We start from the raw sequence: 18,496 nt of genomic DNA on the forward strand, positions 1-18,496 counted from the left end.
TTTATTTAACTGTATGTGATTTTGTACATATTGTGATGGAATAGAGGGGGTTTAATTGTGCTTGAATGAAACAGGGTGACTGCCCAACATCTGTTTTTTTTCCAGAGTTTATTGAGCAGGCCATAATGGAACTGCAAGATCTGCATCCTTCTCCTACTTGCCACTCTGGTGTTTGTAACTAAACATGCACTAAGGGCTATTTTCATTTTGCTTTGGTTGGTTTTATTTCCATTTATGCTTTTTGGTCTCAGTCCTGCAAACTGACCGATGTGAGGGCCATGTGTCTGCAGCAATAACATGGATGGATTGTTTTGTGGGAATGGGAGGCAAGAACAAGATTAATCCTATGGGTATTCCCTGCACAAAGCCAGTCCTTGAGAACTGCAGAGGGATGGTTCACTACCGAGACACTTAGAGCAGCAATATATACAGTTTTTGCATGGCTCCTCCAAAAGATCAGAATGGGGAGGGAAGTGTCTTCCTTTCCTGAAGAATTCTCCAAAGTAACCCCAAAGCTGTATAATAAGTTGAGACTGCAGCAGGGTAGAGTGGCTGTACACAGAGATACTGTAGATTAAACAAATTTGTCAAATCTGACATCTTTTAAGTTTTTATTTTTCATTAGAAGACAAAACACTTCCTCCTGTGTACACCAACATCATACGCTGTACCTTTATACATGCTCTGTCCTCTGGGCCATCAGCTCTTCTTTTGCCTATGTGATCCATTAGTAAATGATATTTGTGTCATAATATCACATTCCTGGGTCATCTTTTTGCTACCCAGCAAGCACTGGGTTCTTGGCTTCTCCTGCAGGTTTTTTCTTCCTTGATCTGTTCCCCTTTGAATAGTCTAGGTTGGGCTGAGCTGCCTTCAAATGACAGGTGAGTGGTGTCGTGTGTCACTGTGTGAGAGGACCTGGACCTATTTTTGTGGAGAGGATGGACTTCCATTTTAAGAGTGTGCAAGCAAAAACTTTATTGTGTTACATTAGAGTTCTCACAAATAACAGCTTTTCTTACCTCAGTGCCTCTGCTGGATCTCCTTGGATCCATAATTCATTTTTAGAGGATGATGATCTTGATGTGGAACCAACCACTGTCAGACATCTCAACTACACCTGTAAGAAGCAGTCAGCAGCGGGGTTTATGGGCAAGGGGAGGTCAATGGGGCAGTGTGTCACTGCAGTGTTTGACAGCCAGGACTGCATAAAGGAGCTGTGGAAATGGAAGAATACATTTGCTGCATGGATGAAGGCAAAGGGAATGTTGTTAGGTGGTTTGTTTCTGTGCTAAGCAGTCCACATCACAGTGACCTTTAGGCTGTGGGAGCTTCTTACACAACCTCTCTTTAAGTTGCAAACACCGTTGGAGGCTGCTTGTGGTGGTGGCATTTTCTGTATGTAGTTTCATCTTACTAATTCCACTCTTTTTCTTCCAATACTGCATTAACATGTTTGGGAAAACAGCCTGGAATTCCATGAAAGTAATGCTGTGTTCTCAACAGCAGATACAATCAGCTGCCGCACTGGGAGCAAGTTCATGGTTCAGATGTGCCACCCTCCTGAATGCTGCTGTGTTGGGCAGAGGCTTTAGGGGTGAGGAATAGGCTGATACACTTTCTACATGCTTCTAAAACTGGAATCTGCTCCTGAGAGGCTTGACAGAGTGCCTCTGTGAAATTGAACTTTGTGTAACAGGATTTTGTAGGTGGATACAAGGTTCCTAGCTGTGGCATGGGTTAATGAAAGGCTCTCCAGGATTTCATCACATCCTATATTATATGTCAGAGTCCTGCGCTCTCTGCCCAGGTTCTTTTAGCCATCCCACACGTGGAGGGGATAATATTTAATTCCCCTCGGGGTCATATTTAGACCACCAGTTGATCCACTCAGCTGTTGATGTGAACCAAAGGCCACCCCTGGTCCCTGTTGTGCGGAGCTGAAGTCAGCTGGCAGTGCCACAGCTGTGGTCTGTCACGCCCCACAGAAAGGGACCTTGGCAGGCCTGAGAGGTGGGGCTGGTGTGAACATAATCAAGTTCAACAAAGCGAAGTACAAGGTCCTGCATCTGCCTTGGGGCAATTCCAGACACACCTAGGGGTTGGGCAGGGAAGGGATTGGGAGCAGCCCTGCAGAGAAAGACTTGGGGGTGATAGCTGATGAAAAACTCAACCTGAACTGGCAGTGAGCTCTCAGAGCCCAGAAACCAACCCTGTCCTGACCTCCATCAAAAGGAACATGGCTGGGAGGCCCAAAGAGGAGATCCTCCACCTCTATTCTGCTCTGGTGAGACCCCACCTGCAGTGCTGTGTCCAGTTCTCCTGTCCCAAACATAAAGATGTGGAATTGTTGGATGAAGTCCAGAGAAATGACACAAAGTTGCTCAGAGGACTGGACCACCTCCACAAGGACAGGATAGGACAGTTGTGGCTGTTCAGCCTGAAGAAGGTTCTGTGGTGACCTCAGAGCACCTTCCAGAGTCTGAGGAGGCTACAGGGAAGCTGGAGAAGGGCTCTGTCAGGAACTGTAGTGACAGGACAAGGAGCGATGGGTACAAACTGAAAGAGGGGAAATTTAGGTTAGACAGGAAGGAATTCTTTACTGTGAGGGTGGTGAGGCCCTGGCACAGGTTGCACAGGAAGGTTGTGGACACCCCATCCTGGCAATGTTCAAAGCAAGGTTGGATAAGGTCTTGAACAACCTGGTCTAGTGGGAGGTTCATCATCAAGTGATGATCTTTAAGGTCCATTCCAACTTCTTAAAATTCTATGATTCCATTATTCATTCCCCATACACATCACCCTTACTGATCTTCACTGAGCCTTTTCTCCTGCTGGGGGTTATGGGTAACCCACAAAAACATATATGATATCAATACATTACATGAGATACATGCACATATAGAAGTCCCCTGTACTGCCAACATCATTACGCTCTGCTGTGATAAAGGTTTGTGCCAAAGGGCCAGCACTGCTATGATGAGCTGCTGGGGCTAGAGCTGGAATTGTGACACCTGAGCTGACGAGCCTGGAGCAGGCATTTCTGCTCTCTGCTGGAAAGACAAAGCCCATAGTTTACCAAGGCATTTGCTAGAAAGGAGAGTGCCAAAAGCAGGGTGCCAGAAGCAGATGCCCTGTGCCATGTGTGGTCACTGCCTCAGTGCAGACACAGCACATGACTGATGGGATACAGGCAGCAGTGCAGGGCACAGCTCGCTCTGAGCACTGCTTATTTTACTTTGTTGCGCCTTGTGGTGTGAACTGCCTTTGTTTTTCATCTTGCTGATGTCGGGCAACACTTGCAAAAGCCAAATTCAGCGCTGGCCTAGTTGTGACACCTCTTTTTTTTCCACTTATCCAATGAAGTTACAAGTAGTTAAGTGCTTGTGGTTGCTCCATTTATAAGGAAGATCATTAGAAGAGAGAAACCAATAGTTTAGGAACACATACAAATCTCCTCCCACCTTTGCTGCAGTGAAATATGAATTCCACAAGTATTTTCAGGAAAATGCTAATTCCTGTTTGCTTCCTATCAGATCAGAGCACCTCGTCAAAGGTAGGAGACTGCTGTCCTTTGCCTCTGTGCAGCAAAGCTGCTTTGTAGGTGATAAAAGTAGGGTCCTCTGCTACGGAGCTGAGCTGATCCCCTGAGGCTCACTGGGGGAAAATCCTTCTCTCTGAGGTTACTCCTCTCTTCACACAATTGCTGCAAGTGTCATGTTTGACCAAACAGGGATGACTTCTTTTAGGCACAACTGGGCTTTCTCCCAGCTGTGAAAGGCTTTATTTTAAGCAATTGCACAAAACAGAGGAATAGGGAAAATACAATCAATGCTGAATGGGCAGGCAAAACTCTTTCCTGTTTTGCTACTTTCTTCTTCTCATGATCCACTCAGCACATGATTGTGTGATTCCCATCATTTAGTTTTACATTTTTTAAGTTTTATGGCAAAATTCTGATTTTTTAAAATTTAATTTATTGTTTAAGGATTTTAAAGTTTTCAGTATAGAGCATATATTTGGATTACAATGGCATAATCTGCCAGAAGGATGCACTGTTTCCTCTTCCTGCCAGCAGGTAGGTTCAGAGCAAGACTCTCTAACAGAACACCATAAAAGAGTTTACCTGACAAACCCCATATTTCTTTCCAGATTAATTTAAAGGATGGAAAATACCTCAAACTGCTAAGAAATGCTTTTATGAAAAGGCTTTTGAATATTCTTCAGCTGTGAGCTGTGGACAAGACACAACCCTGTGCTGCAGGCTGAAACTCTACATTTTTGGGGAGGTTCACACCAGGGTTAGTTCCCTGCTAGATGGGAACAGAGAAACCACATCCCCCCAGCACCCCTGGCCCAGAACTCCAGTAAGATTAAAAAGGCAGGCAAGGGAAACCTGCAAATTTGTTATTTCCTGAGAGAGTGCACTCTTTTGCTGGCAGCAATGCAGGAAGGCAGCTGGCCTATCTAAATTAAGTACTGCACATAATGGAACATAAATTATTGTTGTTAACTCCAAAGCAATAACATGGTTAAGGAGAACAAATTGCATGGAAGCAATATGGGGGGTTTTGCTTAATCTCAAAGGGATCTCTCGGTGGAGTAACCTCTGGAGCTAATGTTAGGTCTGGGAATTTTACAGGCACTAATAGGATTAGGCACATGACTTACTTTTCAGTCTGATGGAAGTCAGTGTTTAATTCCCTTGGGCTTCTCAGAGATTTCAGCACAGGTTCAGAAGTGTCACCCAAATCACCAGTACACCCAGATTTTCCCTTTTGTCTCCCTCAGACAAGGAGATTTGCTATTCCACCCAGCAGAAGGATAAAGGGCCTTGGACCTGCTGTGCAGCCTGTGACTAAACAGTACTTAATCCCACTCAAGATACAAAACAAAATATCATAACTATGTAGCACCTTTACAAAAATGAAATATCAGAATTTTTTTGTTCCACTTGCAAGAGGAAACCTCATTTCTCAACCGCTCATGGAGGAGGGTTCAAGCTTAGTTTTACTTAGCTTCAGTTTGGTGCTCAGGGCAAGTTTCTCAGTACCTTTGTGTCTTCAGACACAGCTGAAAAGGACTAACAGGAGTGAAGGGTTGTTTGCAGTGCTGCTACAGGACCTGGATCTAAGCAGCATCACTTGTTTGAAATATTTGCTGCTGTATTATCTGGGGGGCAGTGGTGGTCAAAGCAGGAATTGATGAGAGATTTCATTGTCCTTTCTCTCCCATGAATGATATATTTTGTTTTACAGCTGTCTCAGTAGCTTTATTACTAAGAGCACTGGGGTCTAATAGGATCAAAGCCTGGAATAGAAACCTGTGGTGGAAATAGCCTTTGTGGCCTGGATGTCTTTATGATCTCAAAACTTACGCTTCTGCTGAGTCTCTGGTTGTTTAGCCCTCCTCCCTCTCCATGAAATCACACATACCCCATCAATTTAACCCTCTGAGAGGGTGCTGCTGCCGTGGCAGGATACAAAAATTAAAAAAAGGATTCTGAAGGGGAGACTTCTCAACAGAATATTTACTTCTATGCTTATTATGAATGGCTTCCTGGGCCTCTTCTTTAGACTTCATTATTGTAGTACTTCACTTTTGCCACCCAGGGAGGACCTGCTCAAGATAAGCTTGCAAGGGAATCTAATTTCTAATTAATAATGCATTTTAATTTAACAACTAATAATTTCACATTCTAATTTGGAATTGAGCTTTCCCTTGATAAATGCAGAGAGGAGTATTTAAATAATGGTGTAACTCTAAGATTCCTTTCTTCCTTATTCCCAACAGTTTTACATTATCCCTTGGACATGTGTGAGCTCTTTCTCAAGCTGGTGTGATGGGCAGAGATTAAACAATCATCCTTAGAAGATCCTTAGAATAGATCCTTATTGTCTAGAAAATTGAATTAGAAATTTTATGGTCTCATTCTTACCAACTCTTCAGAACTCTTACTCTTCAGAAGCTACTCCTAACAAAGATGATAAATGAAGTAACAACCCAGAAGTACTATGATGTGTTTGCACAAAAGCATAATTAGTTAGTAAATGTGTATTTTAATAATATTTTCTGTAATGTGGTTTTTAAAGTGACCACACATCTATGTTTCTAATTGTGTAGTAAATAAAAATTAATAGAAATTAATATATTCTGGAGGAAAGGGTTGTCAGTCCACAGCTGAGAGAGTCCAGGTACAGACTGCAGAGTATAGCTGATAAAAGAACAGTGAATTACCCTGTAAACTGGGAGCAGGGAGCTCTCTGGCTGTGCACAGATTAAATTAAACATTGTGCTATCTGCAGGCCCTCATGGCAGGCCATGACAGGTTTCCTGTGTCTGGTGATGAAATCACATTGCTGGTGGTGGTACCAAAGACTGTACTTGAATTGTGCATGCAAACATCCCATGGGGGTGGTCCCTTTACCTCCCCCTTTTCCAAAGAACAGCCAGTGTTCAAATGTGTATCTTTCTGTGCTTCTGACTCCTCTCAGGATAGGATAATTTTCCAGATAAACAACCCTTTTCTTCTAAGTCTCCAGTCTCAAGAGGAAGTTCAGAATTATGTGGAGGTGTGACTGTCCTGGGACTCTGCCTTGGGCTCTCTGCCACTCATACTTGTGGCATAAATGAGAATGAAACTCCTGATACAAACCTCTTTCATGAGTCAGGAGAATTGATTTCCATTTTCACACAGTTTGAGCTGATGTTCTCATGACACTACTGCAGCTCCTTGCTCAGCAGGGCTGGATAGCAGGGAAAAGGTGGATGCTTAGGGAACAGAGGCAGGTGATACAGAGAAGTAGCATCCATGAAAAACCAGGGGGAGTGCTGGATGCTCTCAGTTTGATTCTTGCTGTTCAAGACCTGCTAATTAGCCCTGTGTCTCCCTGCTGGCAGCTGAAATGTTTCTGTTTTGCAGCTCGGGTCTATCCTGAACATAGTCCAGAGCTGCAGGAACTCCTGGGGCTTGAGGGCCTTCTCTGCCTGCTGGCACCTGACCTTATTTCTACCCATACTGGTTGAAAAGTTGTTTGGATTTCAGGGAGCTGTGAAAGGCTCCAAGATCACTGCACTATTGCTAGTAAGTTACTAAATATGTTTGAGTGGCTTGGGAAATGGATCTAAATGATGTGTAGGGGGAGAGGAAAATGAAGCAAGGGCAGTGGTAGATCAGCTGCAGATTGAATTCCTCTGGTCTTCAAAATTAGCTTGGAATAAGGACTGTCATGTCTGCTTTTCCCTCTTCTTTCTTTAATGTGGTTCATGTGGTACAGAGAGAGCAAGAGCAGTTGCTGGCATCATTAGATGTGTAACATTAACATCCTGGTAATGATGTTTATACTTTCCTACTCAAAATCTCACACTCTGAACTCGTTCCTCTTTGCTGAGGTGGGTTGGCATGCTTGTAACACACTCAGCACTAGATCTGAGTCCAAATGCCTTTCTCATGTCTGCAAGTTGGAGCTGCCTCTGATAACTCAAACACACTGCCTTTTTGTGGCATCCTCCCTGGATGAGTAGGATTTTAGAGAACTAGTCAAAGCAAACTGTTTGGAGGAGGAGGAAAGTCTGTCTCAAGGGGTGCTAGAAGAGAGGCAGCACCAGGAAAGGAGTCCCAGATGGCAGAGACTGATGTTGAAAAGATTGTGAAGATTATGCTGGACAAATAGCAAGGTACTGATTCTCCCTTCCAGGCCAGGGAGCATCTCCTCCTTGCTCCAGCTGCTCTGCCCTCACATGCTGGCCTGTATTTCTGTAGACTCTTTTATTAAATATTTTCTGTACTATAAAGAGGATTCAAAATAAGCATTTCTATGATTTCTCTCTTTTTCTCTCCCTTTCTTCAGGCTGTTTGCTTTTCCGGACCCTTCTAGAAGTTCTTTGGTCCCACATTTCAACTTTGTCCCTCTGGTTTGTCCCATGGTCATTCAGGGGATTCAGAACAGAGACATGCAGCAGCTCTTCCACAGTTACTGTCACCTTCTCTACATTCCCATATTTTTCTAACTCTGGTGATTAGGAATAGTTCACAAAACAGCAGATTCTGCTCCAGGAATCTATGGATGGAAGGAAAATGCTCTTGAATAGAGCTTCTATGGAAATAGGTTCCCCATGCTGGTTTTGTTGCTACTAAATGTATTTCTGTCAATGATTCATTCCCAGCAATATGAAATAAAAAGACAACATTTTGATTATTATGTACCACTAATGATTTGTGGCTGACATACTAATTCAAAAAAGACAAGGTGGCTTTTAAAGTACTCATTTAAAAAAAAGGAATTTACAATCTTATAAAATTATTTTCCCAAATATAAAAGTCTAGCTTTTTTTTTTTCTGTTTCTGCAGGTGGCTGTGATTTCATGAAATTAGTTAATTAAAAACAGAATTCCCTCAGTTAAACTTTCTGTGCTTTTTGGTGACAGTTTTCTGACTGCTGCCACAAATCAAAGTGAAAACATAAAACTAGGCTTTTGCTTCTCCCCTGACTCCTTGAATAATTCTTCCTTTGGGATAAAGTTTCCTTCACCAATTCTGTAAAACTTAGTTACAGTTATTATGTTGTTTAATTTTTAATCCCAAACACTGTACGGAGTGATGGTCATCTCAGTGGAAGCCCATGGACTTCAATATCCATTTCTCCATAAATATTAATTACCAAAAGTATCGAAGAAAAATCCTTACAAGTAAGGATTTATCCTTCAACCTTATTGGAAAAGTTTGTTTGAACTTTCTCCACAGGTGAAAGTTGATGCTAAGCCTGAAAAGGGACTCTTTCTCTAGAAATTCCTTCAGTTTTTCATTCCAAAACTTGCTACTGTTGAACATTCAAACATTCATCTTCCCCATAAAATTTCTCTTCTGTAATCATTCTCTTCTGCAATGATTTCAGGTCAGACAGAACTTAAATCTTTGGTAAAAAAGCACATGTATAAGCTCTCTCCTACCATTTCACCCAAGATTGTCCATCTACAGGCTCAGTTTTAAGTACTGGGTGACAATATGTCAAAGTCTGGATAGTATTTCATTAATATCTCTGGCATGATCCTACACTAAGTCATTGCAGGGAAACCAACCCAATCTGTTAAATGAGATTATTGTAAAAACAAGTAGAACTGGACACTCTTCTCCTCCAGCAAGTAGGTTGGGATAGGCAAGAGATTGTGAGGGGACTTTGCTGGGCCAGCTAACCCCAACTGGCCAAAGGGCTTTTCCTTATGTACAATACAATGCCAAAAGTTCACGGTCACCAGTAAAAACTGGGACAGAGAAAGGGACATTTCTGGCTTCCAAGGTGGTTTCTGTTTGGAGAATGGCTGTTCTGCATGTGGGATGGGCTGAATGATTTCCTTTGCTTTATTTCTGTCACTTTCCTTCACCTAATAAACTGTTTTTATCTCAACCCATGTGCATTCCCACTTCTGTTTTTCTTCTTTTCTCCCCCTGTCCTGCTGGGGATGGGAGAGTGAGTGTTTGTGTGGCTGCAGGCCAGGCTCAACCCACTACATCCAGCAGAAATGTTAGAGTGTGGTCAGATATGGAGAATATAAAGATAAGATTTTCCATGGTAAATCTTTACTTGGATTTTATATGATTGAGAGGATACAAGAAATTCATGACTGTTATTGCTAGCAAATCCTGGGATCCTAGGATCTACCATGATACCCCTGGGCCCTGGTTATCTTAGATAACAGTGGAGAGGGGGAATCAAATTGTCCTGTAGACACTGCTGGTTTTGTCTTCATCCTGACAGAAACCTGGCATAAGAATTTTACTTTCCTCCTATCAAAATCTCACCTGCTGGTAATCATTTCCTTTCATCAACACCATTCTTTCTGTTTATCTTTTCTCTCTCTGCTTCCCCAAAATAGGATGGTTGTCATAATTTTCAAACTCAGCAGGAACATTTTCAAATGTGGGTTTTCCCCTGTAATGGACACTGCATCAAAACATAAGGCAATTAGGGATTCACTTTAAGTGCTTTCCTTTCATTTTCCTGCTGCTTAAATATTTGAAAGAAATTCACCAAGAGTTCTCCCAGTAGAGACCTGAAGGCTGACATGATATTTTAGGATTTAATGTTACAACAAAGAGCCAGGATTTAATTAACCTTCTTGCTCTTTGGAAGACCTGAGACATGGGATTGAGTTCCTCAGAAAACCACTGCTGCTTCTCTTGCAGTTACTGAGCTCATTAATCTCTGTGATATGGTTCTTAAGGGTACAGCAATGCTTTATTTTGATCAAGTTAAGAGTGCCAAATATTTTACAATGAAATACCTTGTCCTGACTTGCAGAGCACATCATTTAAACAAACCTGTAACAGAAGAGAAGTAAGGGGAAAAAAAAGGAAATGGAAATTCAGGAGCAGAAAAAGGGATATGGGATATGCTGACTTCCTCTGTTTGCCTGACACCTGTGCCACTGGGTTTGTGCACACAAAATATGATAGAACAGGAGAATGAGAAATTTAACCCTTGTTTTACACTAACCACCACACAATATACACAAACAGCACCTCTGAAAACAGTTTCTTTCTCTGAAACAATTCTCACCTTTCAAGTCAGACTTCATTCCTCCTCTAGGATGGAGAGTTCCCAAAAGCCACAGAAACTGCCCATGAAGCTAGCCTAACCCAAACCCAGCCAGGTAGTACTGATGGGACTGCCTGCTGGCAGTTTGGTGTATAAATCTCTAACTCATCAATAAGAAGAAACATCACAGAAGAACAACTGTGCAAAATTTTGACAGGAGAAAATTTTGAATTCTGTATGGTAACTTACAAATCCTATTGCAGAGAGAAGCTATGAACTGAGGGAGAAGTGGTGAGGCTGCACAGTCAGCGTGCACAAAGTGAAAGTTGGAAGAGACACCAGCTACTGCTAATGAAACAGTTAATGAAGTGCAGTTAAACCAAGTGTGATGTGCAGAATCTGGGTGGAAATATAATGAGTTTATGTGCCTTGTTTTGGGAGAGAGTCTATTTTCCTGAGGTTGTTTTTCCTGCTAGAGCCCTGTTCCTGTGAACACCCACCCGAGTGTTGATGGTGTGTGCTATGGCCCTGCTCCATCAGCACACCTCTGCTCTGTGCAGAAGCCAGGCTGTGAAATAGGGATAAAAAAAAAGGCTGCTGTGCCCTTCTGTCCACACTGACCTGAAATGCACAGGAAAATGAGATGCACAGACTTGGAAACCAGGAAACTCTTCCTGGTTTAGTAATATACATGCAGTCTTTCCATCCAGTCATACAGACGCCTCCTAGATTAATCTGCTCCTTTATACTGTGCCTCAAAGTCAAGATCCATCCCAGAGGTGACCTACTTGGGCACTAAGCCTGTGGCTGGAATAGAAATGATAATGCTGATGCATATAAGCACTTGTACAGGCTCTGCCTGGCCATGAACTACCTCAAATTCAGCTCCTTCTCTCTTACTGACTCCTCAATCAAAGTGCAGGCATAATTCTGCCCTGCTAATGTGGCAACAGAAAAGTTTTAGGCACCTGACACCCAGCAATCTGAAATGGTGAAGAAAGAGTATTTGTCTGGCTAAAGAGATAGACTGATAGAATTAAATTCCATCTTGCCATGCATGTGAGGTTGAAAAACTGGAGTGAACTGTAGCACCACAGTGCCCTGGTGTCTGTAATGATTATGTTTTGTGGATACAAAATTAATATTCATTTAAGACATGTAATGATTTCTAGTAGAGACAGAGAGTATTTTAGTTGGTGTAAAAGAGGAAAAGCAAAATTCCAGTTGCCCTTCAAGTGGTCCCTTTTTTCCTTTACCACATTTTCCCCAGAAGAAACATTTCATCTATTAATTTCAAAATGCAAGGTAAAAGCACAACACTGTCAAAGTCTCAGTTTCCAAATGCTTGATTTTTTTCTCTGTGCAGTTTACTATAAATGATCTACTTTTCCCATCAGAGACCAGTCAATCTCACTTCCCTATCAAAATGACTTTCAAGTATTTTTGGCAATTAAACACCTGAGACACAATGAAAAGTTGTTTTCTTTAGTCTTCTTGTCTATAATAATAAGTCTGTCTTATTTTTTGGGAGGGAGAAGATGGTTTAGGAAAAGGAAAGATGGAGAATGTATTTGCTTCACTTGCTATCAAAAATAGCAAGCGGGGCTAGGACAGGGGTTATCTTTTTGTTGGTTGTTTTTGGAAGTGTTTTTATGTTTGTTTTTAATAAAAACAGGTACACTGCAACATAAAAACTAAAGGAAATCGAATTGTTTATCAAATTCTATAGTGATTAAAATGTTAATCCCAATGAATTTATTTGCCTTAGCTCTTAGCTCTAATCTCTGAGAAAAGAGGATAAATACATTTGACTTTGGTGTACCTGTTTCCCTACCTGTGCTGTTCAGGACCATTTGACAGATGCACAAAATTAGTTACTTTGGAGCTTACTGGGAGGAATTTCTAATTTTTCATAAGTGCATAAAGAGGGTTTTTTCTTTTCTGTTTCAGTAAATAATTTTTGCCATACACTTACCACTTACACTGTAAAACAGGTTTAAGTGCTGACATTTTTAAAATAAAATTGTACCATGATATATCTTGACTCTCACAGCACTAAAAAATGTTCATGTCCAGCTGCTCACCTAAACCTGAAAATCAGGTAAAACAACTTATTGTGCTATATAAAATTCTTAAAGTCTGACTGTGCCAAGGAAACAAGCTTTGTTACAACCAAGGTGAAAGCAAATTTCTGTGCATGTGTTGGTGAAATTATTCAAGTAGGAAACAACCAATAATCCCCACAGTAAAATGGCAGAGATAAAACTGGGAGTATTCAGCAGTATTAAGGAATGAAATATGTTACAAGGATGCTGTAAATATTTTTAATCAACATTTTAAGTCCAGAAAATAGGGTTAAGGTTTTACTGAAAGAAAATTCTAAACAAATTGACTTCTGTAAATATCTGAACACCCAAAACACCTGAGCACAACGCCACTCTGCAATAAAGAGTTATGATTAATTCACAGATTATTTATAGTCCTACCTGAGGTTACATTTGGCTTTACACATGTATGCAGTGTTTTCCATTTTTTACCCCTTATGGTAGGCTACTTTCAATATGCCCTTCTAGATCTTACTCACTTTTATTTGAGACAGTAAATGCAAACCCTGTAAGTTTGGCATTGATTCTGAATAAACTACAGATGACCAAGGTGAACAGGAGATTTATTTAAAAGGAATAGCATCTCAGTGTAAAGTAAAACAAGGGTCAATTTTATGGATCTAATACCACTAATTAGACTCAACAGAAGTGTAATGGGATGTTATTATCTCTATGCATTTAAAACCCTACATTAAACTAAAATTAAAATACATTAAATCATTAAACTTCAAGGGTTATATTTACTTATATATTTGTAGTCCGTGGAAAATAGATCCCTAATGCTCTGACTCTCACTGACCTAGCCAGGAACAGCCATGGGAATGACACATCGGGCAGCTGCCTATGAAGTCCACCAAAGCCTCACGGAACTCCTGCAATGAATTCAAATAAGATTCATTTTAATAAAGAGCATCTCTTTTATGAGGAGAGCCTGCGGGAGCAGGGCCTGTTTAGTGTAGAGAAGGCTGAGAAAGATCTCACCCATACTTATCAACATGTCCCAGGAGGGTCTCAAGAGGATGGTGCCAGCCTCTTCGGCGGTGTACAGCCGAAGGACAAGGAGCAAAGGGCATGAACTAAAACACGAGAAGTTTCACCCCTACACAAGGAGGAATTCTTTCCATTGAGGGTGGCAGAGCTCTGGAAGAGCTGCACAGGGAGGGTGTGGAGTCTCCCTCTCTGGAGACATTTCAGAGCTACCTGGACGCATCCTCGTGTCACCTGCTCTGGGTGACCTTGTGTGGGCAGGGGGATGGACTGAGTTATCTCCACAGGTCACTCCAACCCCGACCATTCCGTGATTCACCCCGTTCACGCCGGCCGTCACCGACCAGGGCGGCCCGGGGTGCTCTGACCCTCGGGCGCCTCGGGCCCTCCCTCAGGGGCAGCCCCGCCCCGGGTCCCCGCATGCCGGGAGCTCCCTCCGCTGCCGGGCCGCGCTTCCCTTCCTTGCCCGCCGCATTCCCCCTTTTCCGGGTGCCCCGGCGGCGGCGCTCCCCGGAAGCGGTAATGCCTGCCCGGTGATCCAGGAAGCGGATGAGCCTCTCCCGCCCGCCTTCCCCTCCGGAGCGGCGCTGCGGGGACGCGGGGAAGGGGGTGGGGGGAGGTGGGGGGGGGGGCGGCAGCGGCAGCACCACCCCCGGCCCGGCCCGGCCCGGCCCGGCCTGTCCCGTCCCAGCCCCCGGCCGTGTTCCCATGGCGCCGGGCGGGCGGGGGAGCCGGGGCTGACGACCCCGCCCGCTCATGGACCCCGCCGAGGAGGAGGAGGGCAGGGAGAAGCCCCCCGTGATTTACACCATGGAGAACAAGCCCATCGTGACCTGTGAGTGTCCCCGCCGCCGCTGCTCTTCGGGCTGGGGGTCCGGCCGGTGCCCCTGCGGGCCCGGGGCGAGGCAGGAGGGGGTGGCTGCTTTTGGGGGGCTCCCGCAGCTCCGGGTGGGGACAGGGAGCCTGCAGAGGGGATCTGATGGCGGGGTTTGCCACTTCGCTGCTCCCCCCCGCCTTTCTAATGGCAGTGGGCAAACTTGGGGGTGTTTCTGTAGTAAAGAACAAGCCGAATGTCGTGCTCAGAGGTGGTTAGGGGAAGAGGGTAAAATACAAGAATAAATCGTGAATCCCAAACTTCCTGCCAGCGAGCTTTGTGTTGCTTTGCTGGTGCTAAGAGAAGTTGCGAGGAGGCATCCTCTGCGGCGATCCCACTGATGCATTCCCACTGACATTATCATTTAATCTTCAACTGCTGTGCTTTGGTTCCATCCCTGAGACAGTTTAGTTAACCAAAACGGGATCTCGTGCTTCCAGCGATGAATTAGTCCTTTCAGGTATCAGAGACAGGCAGGTGGTCCTGATGTAAAACGTGAGCCTCCCCTGCTCTTACAGGTATAGAGGGATGCACTCAAAGTTCGCTTAAAACAAGCACGTGGACTAGGCTGGGCATTAGGAAGCATTTCTTTAACGGGAGAATGGAAGAGGCTCCTTGGAGAGGTGTCTGTCTGTCCCAAGTCTGGCCGTGTCTTAGGAGATACTTGGACAGTGCCCTTAACATGCTGTAACTTTTGGTCAGTCCTGAAGTGGTCATGTCATGTAGTTGGACCAGATGATCCTGGTAGGTTCCTTCCAACTGGAATAGTCTTTTTTATTCTAACTAATCCATAATGCTGTCAGTAACAAGGTAAAGTGAATGAAATCAGCATACAGAATTCTGCTTTTTCTTTTTAACAAAAGGCAGCCTGGGGCTGGTCTGAGTCAGGCCAGTAGTATCTCTACCAGAAGTATCTCTACTGATGATGTTACAAAATACATATTTGCACTTTATCACCAAAACACTGGGAATGCTTTATGTGCCTGTGAAATAGAAACTTGTTTCACAGTTCTGTGTTGTCTTATTATTGAGTAAGCATTTATTGGTGATTAAGGTCTTAGACCTTACTTAGAGAAAGTATCCAACTGTAACCTTGTAGCTGTATAATTGTTGAGCTCTGCGTGTATATATTTTCTCAACTGTTTTATAAATGTCCTTTTTCCTGTCTCAAACTTTTTTTCCTTTTTTTGAATGCAGTTCATAAGCTGAAGTGAGCAGGATCTGTACTGAATCTTCTCTACTCACTTATTTAAAGAATTTTGAAATCCATTTCACTTTAGATTTAAAGAAATGTGTGAAAAATGCACATTTCAGAAAAATATGCATATCAGAAATATCTGGAGGATATAGTTTATCGTGTTAATGCAACTGATCAGGCTGTGGGGGCTGGTTTTTTAGATTTTCTGGCTTTATGTGTATTTAGAATTGGAAAGTCTCCATGTGTGCAGCAGGGGGACTTGGTGGTGCAGGTCAGTCTTCTCAGTTTCTGTGTGATTTGAATAAGTAACATTTTAGTCCGTTGAAGTACACAAAGTTTTACCTCAGGGTAAATCCTTGGACTTTTTATTAGTAGATGCTGAAAACAACTCTGGTCTCTGTATAAGGAAATTTTCAAAATTCCAAAGACAAAATTTAACCAGATTTCAATCAAGCCCAGTTGTCTGATATTGAAAACAGTATTAATTTTGCGTAGTGAGTGAGCATACATTATGATTGTAAAATGTTTTGTTTTTATCCCCATCCAGTATGGTAGCAGCAGACCTAAATATGAGATAAGAGGTGAGCATTACATGTCATTTGTATGCCTCACTCCTGGACTGAGGGAATAATTTCTAGTGCTCTGGACAAACACAGCATTAATATCTTTACTGGTATGGACTAGAGTGGCTTGGTCTGAGACATCCTAATTCAGAAGTTAAAATTAATTCAGCAAAAGTGCTCAGAGATTACCTCTCTGGTGAATGTAGTAAGGGTGACTTGCTACATTTTAAATCAAAATGTTTGATTTCAATGGGGAATACATTTTACTGTAATTGCTTTAGTTTCCTTTCTTCTCTGTTCAGAGATGTGGAGTACTTAGAGACTTCAATATTTCAAATAAGGGCATTCACCAATAATGACTTTCTTGAAGGAAAGCTCCTCTAAGCATTATATTCCAGAGATTTATGGAGAGGTGAGGCTTGGCCTTCCAGGGAAAGGATGGACTTGATGTTGGTTTGTTGCAAAACACATTAAAAGCCATGGTATTAGAAGCTGCTCAACAAACACAGTTTATCTTGTCTGTGGTTCCAGTTTCAGGCAGTTGGAACTGTCTGGGATAAGTGTCCCACCCAGGAGGTGCACGTGGGGGAAAAGCAGACCTCTGAAGGGATGGCTGAATTCTGATTACACCAAGCAAGAGTGAAGGTTAAGTGAGGGTGCTTTTCAGAACATTAGTATTTCCTTTTGCTACAAGATTTAGATTAATCTCTGTCAGGTAAACTTTTGCATCATGAAATAACTCCTGTTAACTCTTAGGGTTTGTTCTTAATAAAAGAGAACTGAAGAGGGAGTTCTGTTCATAGTGAAACTTCTTTTCAACATTGTGCATACCTGAGTTGTTTTGTAAACAAATGTTTTTGCCTACTTGAAATAAATTTGTCAGTGCTCTGGAAGGAATGCTTTGGTAAAGGGAGTTATGCTTTTAAATCTACGAGTTAGTCTGTATTGTAACCATAGTTATTTGCTGTGTTGGCCCAACCCTGAATTCAGCACTCTTTGTACAGGCTTTGGCCTGTGGAAAAAAATGGCAGGTTCCACATGTCTTAGACATCTGATGCCAGTTGCATTTGCAGTTTTTGTCAGTACTTTTTTCATGTTTGTGCTGTAACTTGATTATTTTGCCCTCAGAAGCTGTGCATAGGTGAATTAGCCTTGTTTTTATTGTGCTTGCATCACTGGAAACACCTGTAGTTTTAACAGAGAATTTTTAGTTCAGAGAATTCAGCAAGGCATGACAAACTTTCTGGAGACCCTTTCTCTAGGCATACAGACAACCATATTTTCCAAGTGTGGCAAAAGTAGTATATTCACATAAAGTTGCCATTCCTTTTTGTGTTTCCCCTTTTTTAAGTATGGCAGCACCCCTGAGTGTTAAATCACTCTTGTCATGTAGGACTGAGTGCCATGATGACTCAATTCCTAATTAATTTGAGCCATATTTTTTACACTGTCAGTCTTACTGGATTGCAAAGTCACTGGGGAGTTTCCCTGTCCAGCTGTGGTTCTGCTCTCTCTGGCACGTTACTTTGTGAACTCTCAGTTCAAGTTTGTAGCAATTTATCTGCATTGATACCAGACCTGGTAAGCTTACAAAGTGTTTTGAGTCATCGTACAGCTTTCTCACTGCTGTAGAAGTGTTATTTTTAGCATCATTAATTTTTGGGGTTTTTTTTGCAGAGGCAAATTGAGTGTTTGCATTGAACATCTTGAACTCAAGTAGTTTCTGTACAATGTTGACTTTGCAAAATCTCTAAACCAGTGCAGATTGATTTCCTAGGAAATCCAAACAATGTTTCCTTCTCAGGAATCCCATTTGAAACTTTGAGAAAGTCTTTGGAGCTTAAATGTATTGTTGCTGGGCGTATATATCAGCCAAAGAAGTTATCCTTATGTAGCTGATTTGCACTTAAATTATTAGCTCTATCCATATGAAGAGGAGGCTGAAGACAAAAGGCAATTCTGCTAAATGAAGTAATTAATAGGTTTTTTTTCAGAGCTTTCCTAACAAGCTGTTCTTTTGTAATTATCTTCATGCAGTTGTGGAATATTCCATTATCGGCTCGTAGTATCTGTTTATATTGTCTACTGTCCATTTATATTGTGTGTTTGCATGTTTGCTCTCACTGTCAATAATCTGTTTTATCACAATGGACTTCATATAATCTTTGGAGAGAATGGCATGCATCATTTTTATCTGGTCCATGTTCAGAATGTTCTATGATACAGCAACAGAA

General features: G+C 42.4%; 1 protein-coding gene and 1 long non-coding RNA gene across 5 annotated transcripts in view; one reads left to right on the forward strand and one right to left on the reverse strand.

Moving 5' to 3' along the window:
• Window positions 1-14,760, reverse strand: part of LOC111927278 (uncharacterized) — a 48,663-nt gene extending 33,903 nt beyond the window's left edge. For 3 of the 4 annotated variants that reach the window (XR_015284046.1, XR_015284045.1, XR_015284044.1), the window contains exons 1-2: window positions 14,461-14,760; window positions 13,440-13,512 (exon numbers count right to left, since the gene is read on the reverse strand). This is a non-coding gene — a long non-coding RNA (uncharacterized LOC111927278). Of the gene's footprint in view, window positions 1-13,439; window positions 13,513-13,621; window positions 13,717-13,840; window positions 14,079-14,460 lie in introns of those variants that run through there. The other variant, XR_002863489.2, reaches the window with a different exon arrangement.
• Window positions 14,267-18,496, forward strand: part of TRAPPC10 (trafficking protein particle complex subunit 10) — a 37,868-nt gene continuing 33,638 nt past the window's right edge. Inside the window, exon 1 of the mRNA XM_023924095.2 lies at window positions 14,267-14,462. Within this exon, the coding sequence (XP_023779863.2) occupies window positions 14,384-14,462 (79 nt within the window). The 5' untranslated portion in view covers window positions 14,267-14,383. The remainder of the gene's footprint in view (window positions 14,463-18,496) is intronic.

Source organism: Cyanistes caeruleus, chromosome 3, assembly GCF_971803275.1.
Source record: "Cyanistes caeruleus chromosome 3, bCyaCae1.hap1.1, whole genome shotgun sequence".
NCBI lineage: Eukaryota > Metazoa > Chordata > Aves > Passeriformes > Paridae > Cyanistes > Cyanistes caeruleus.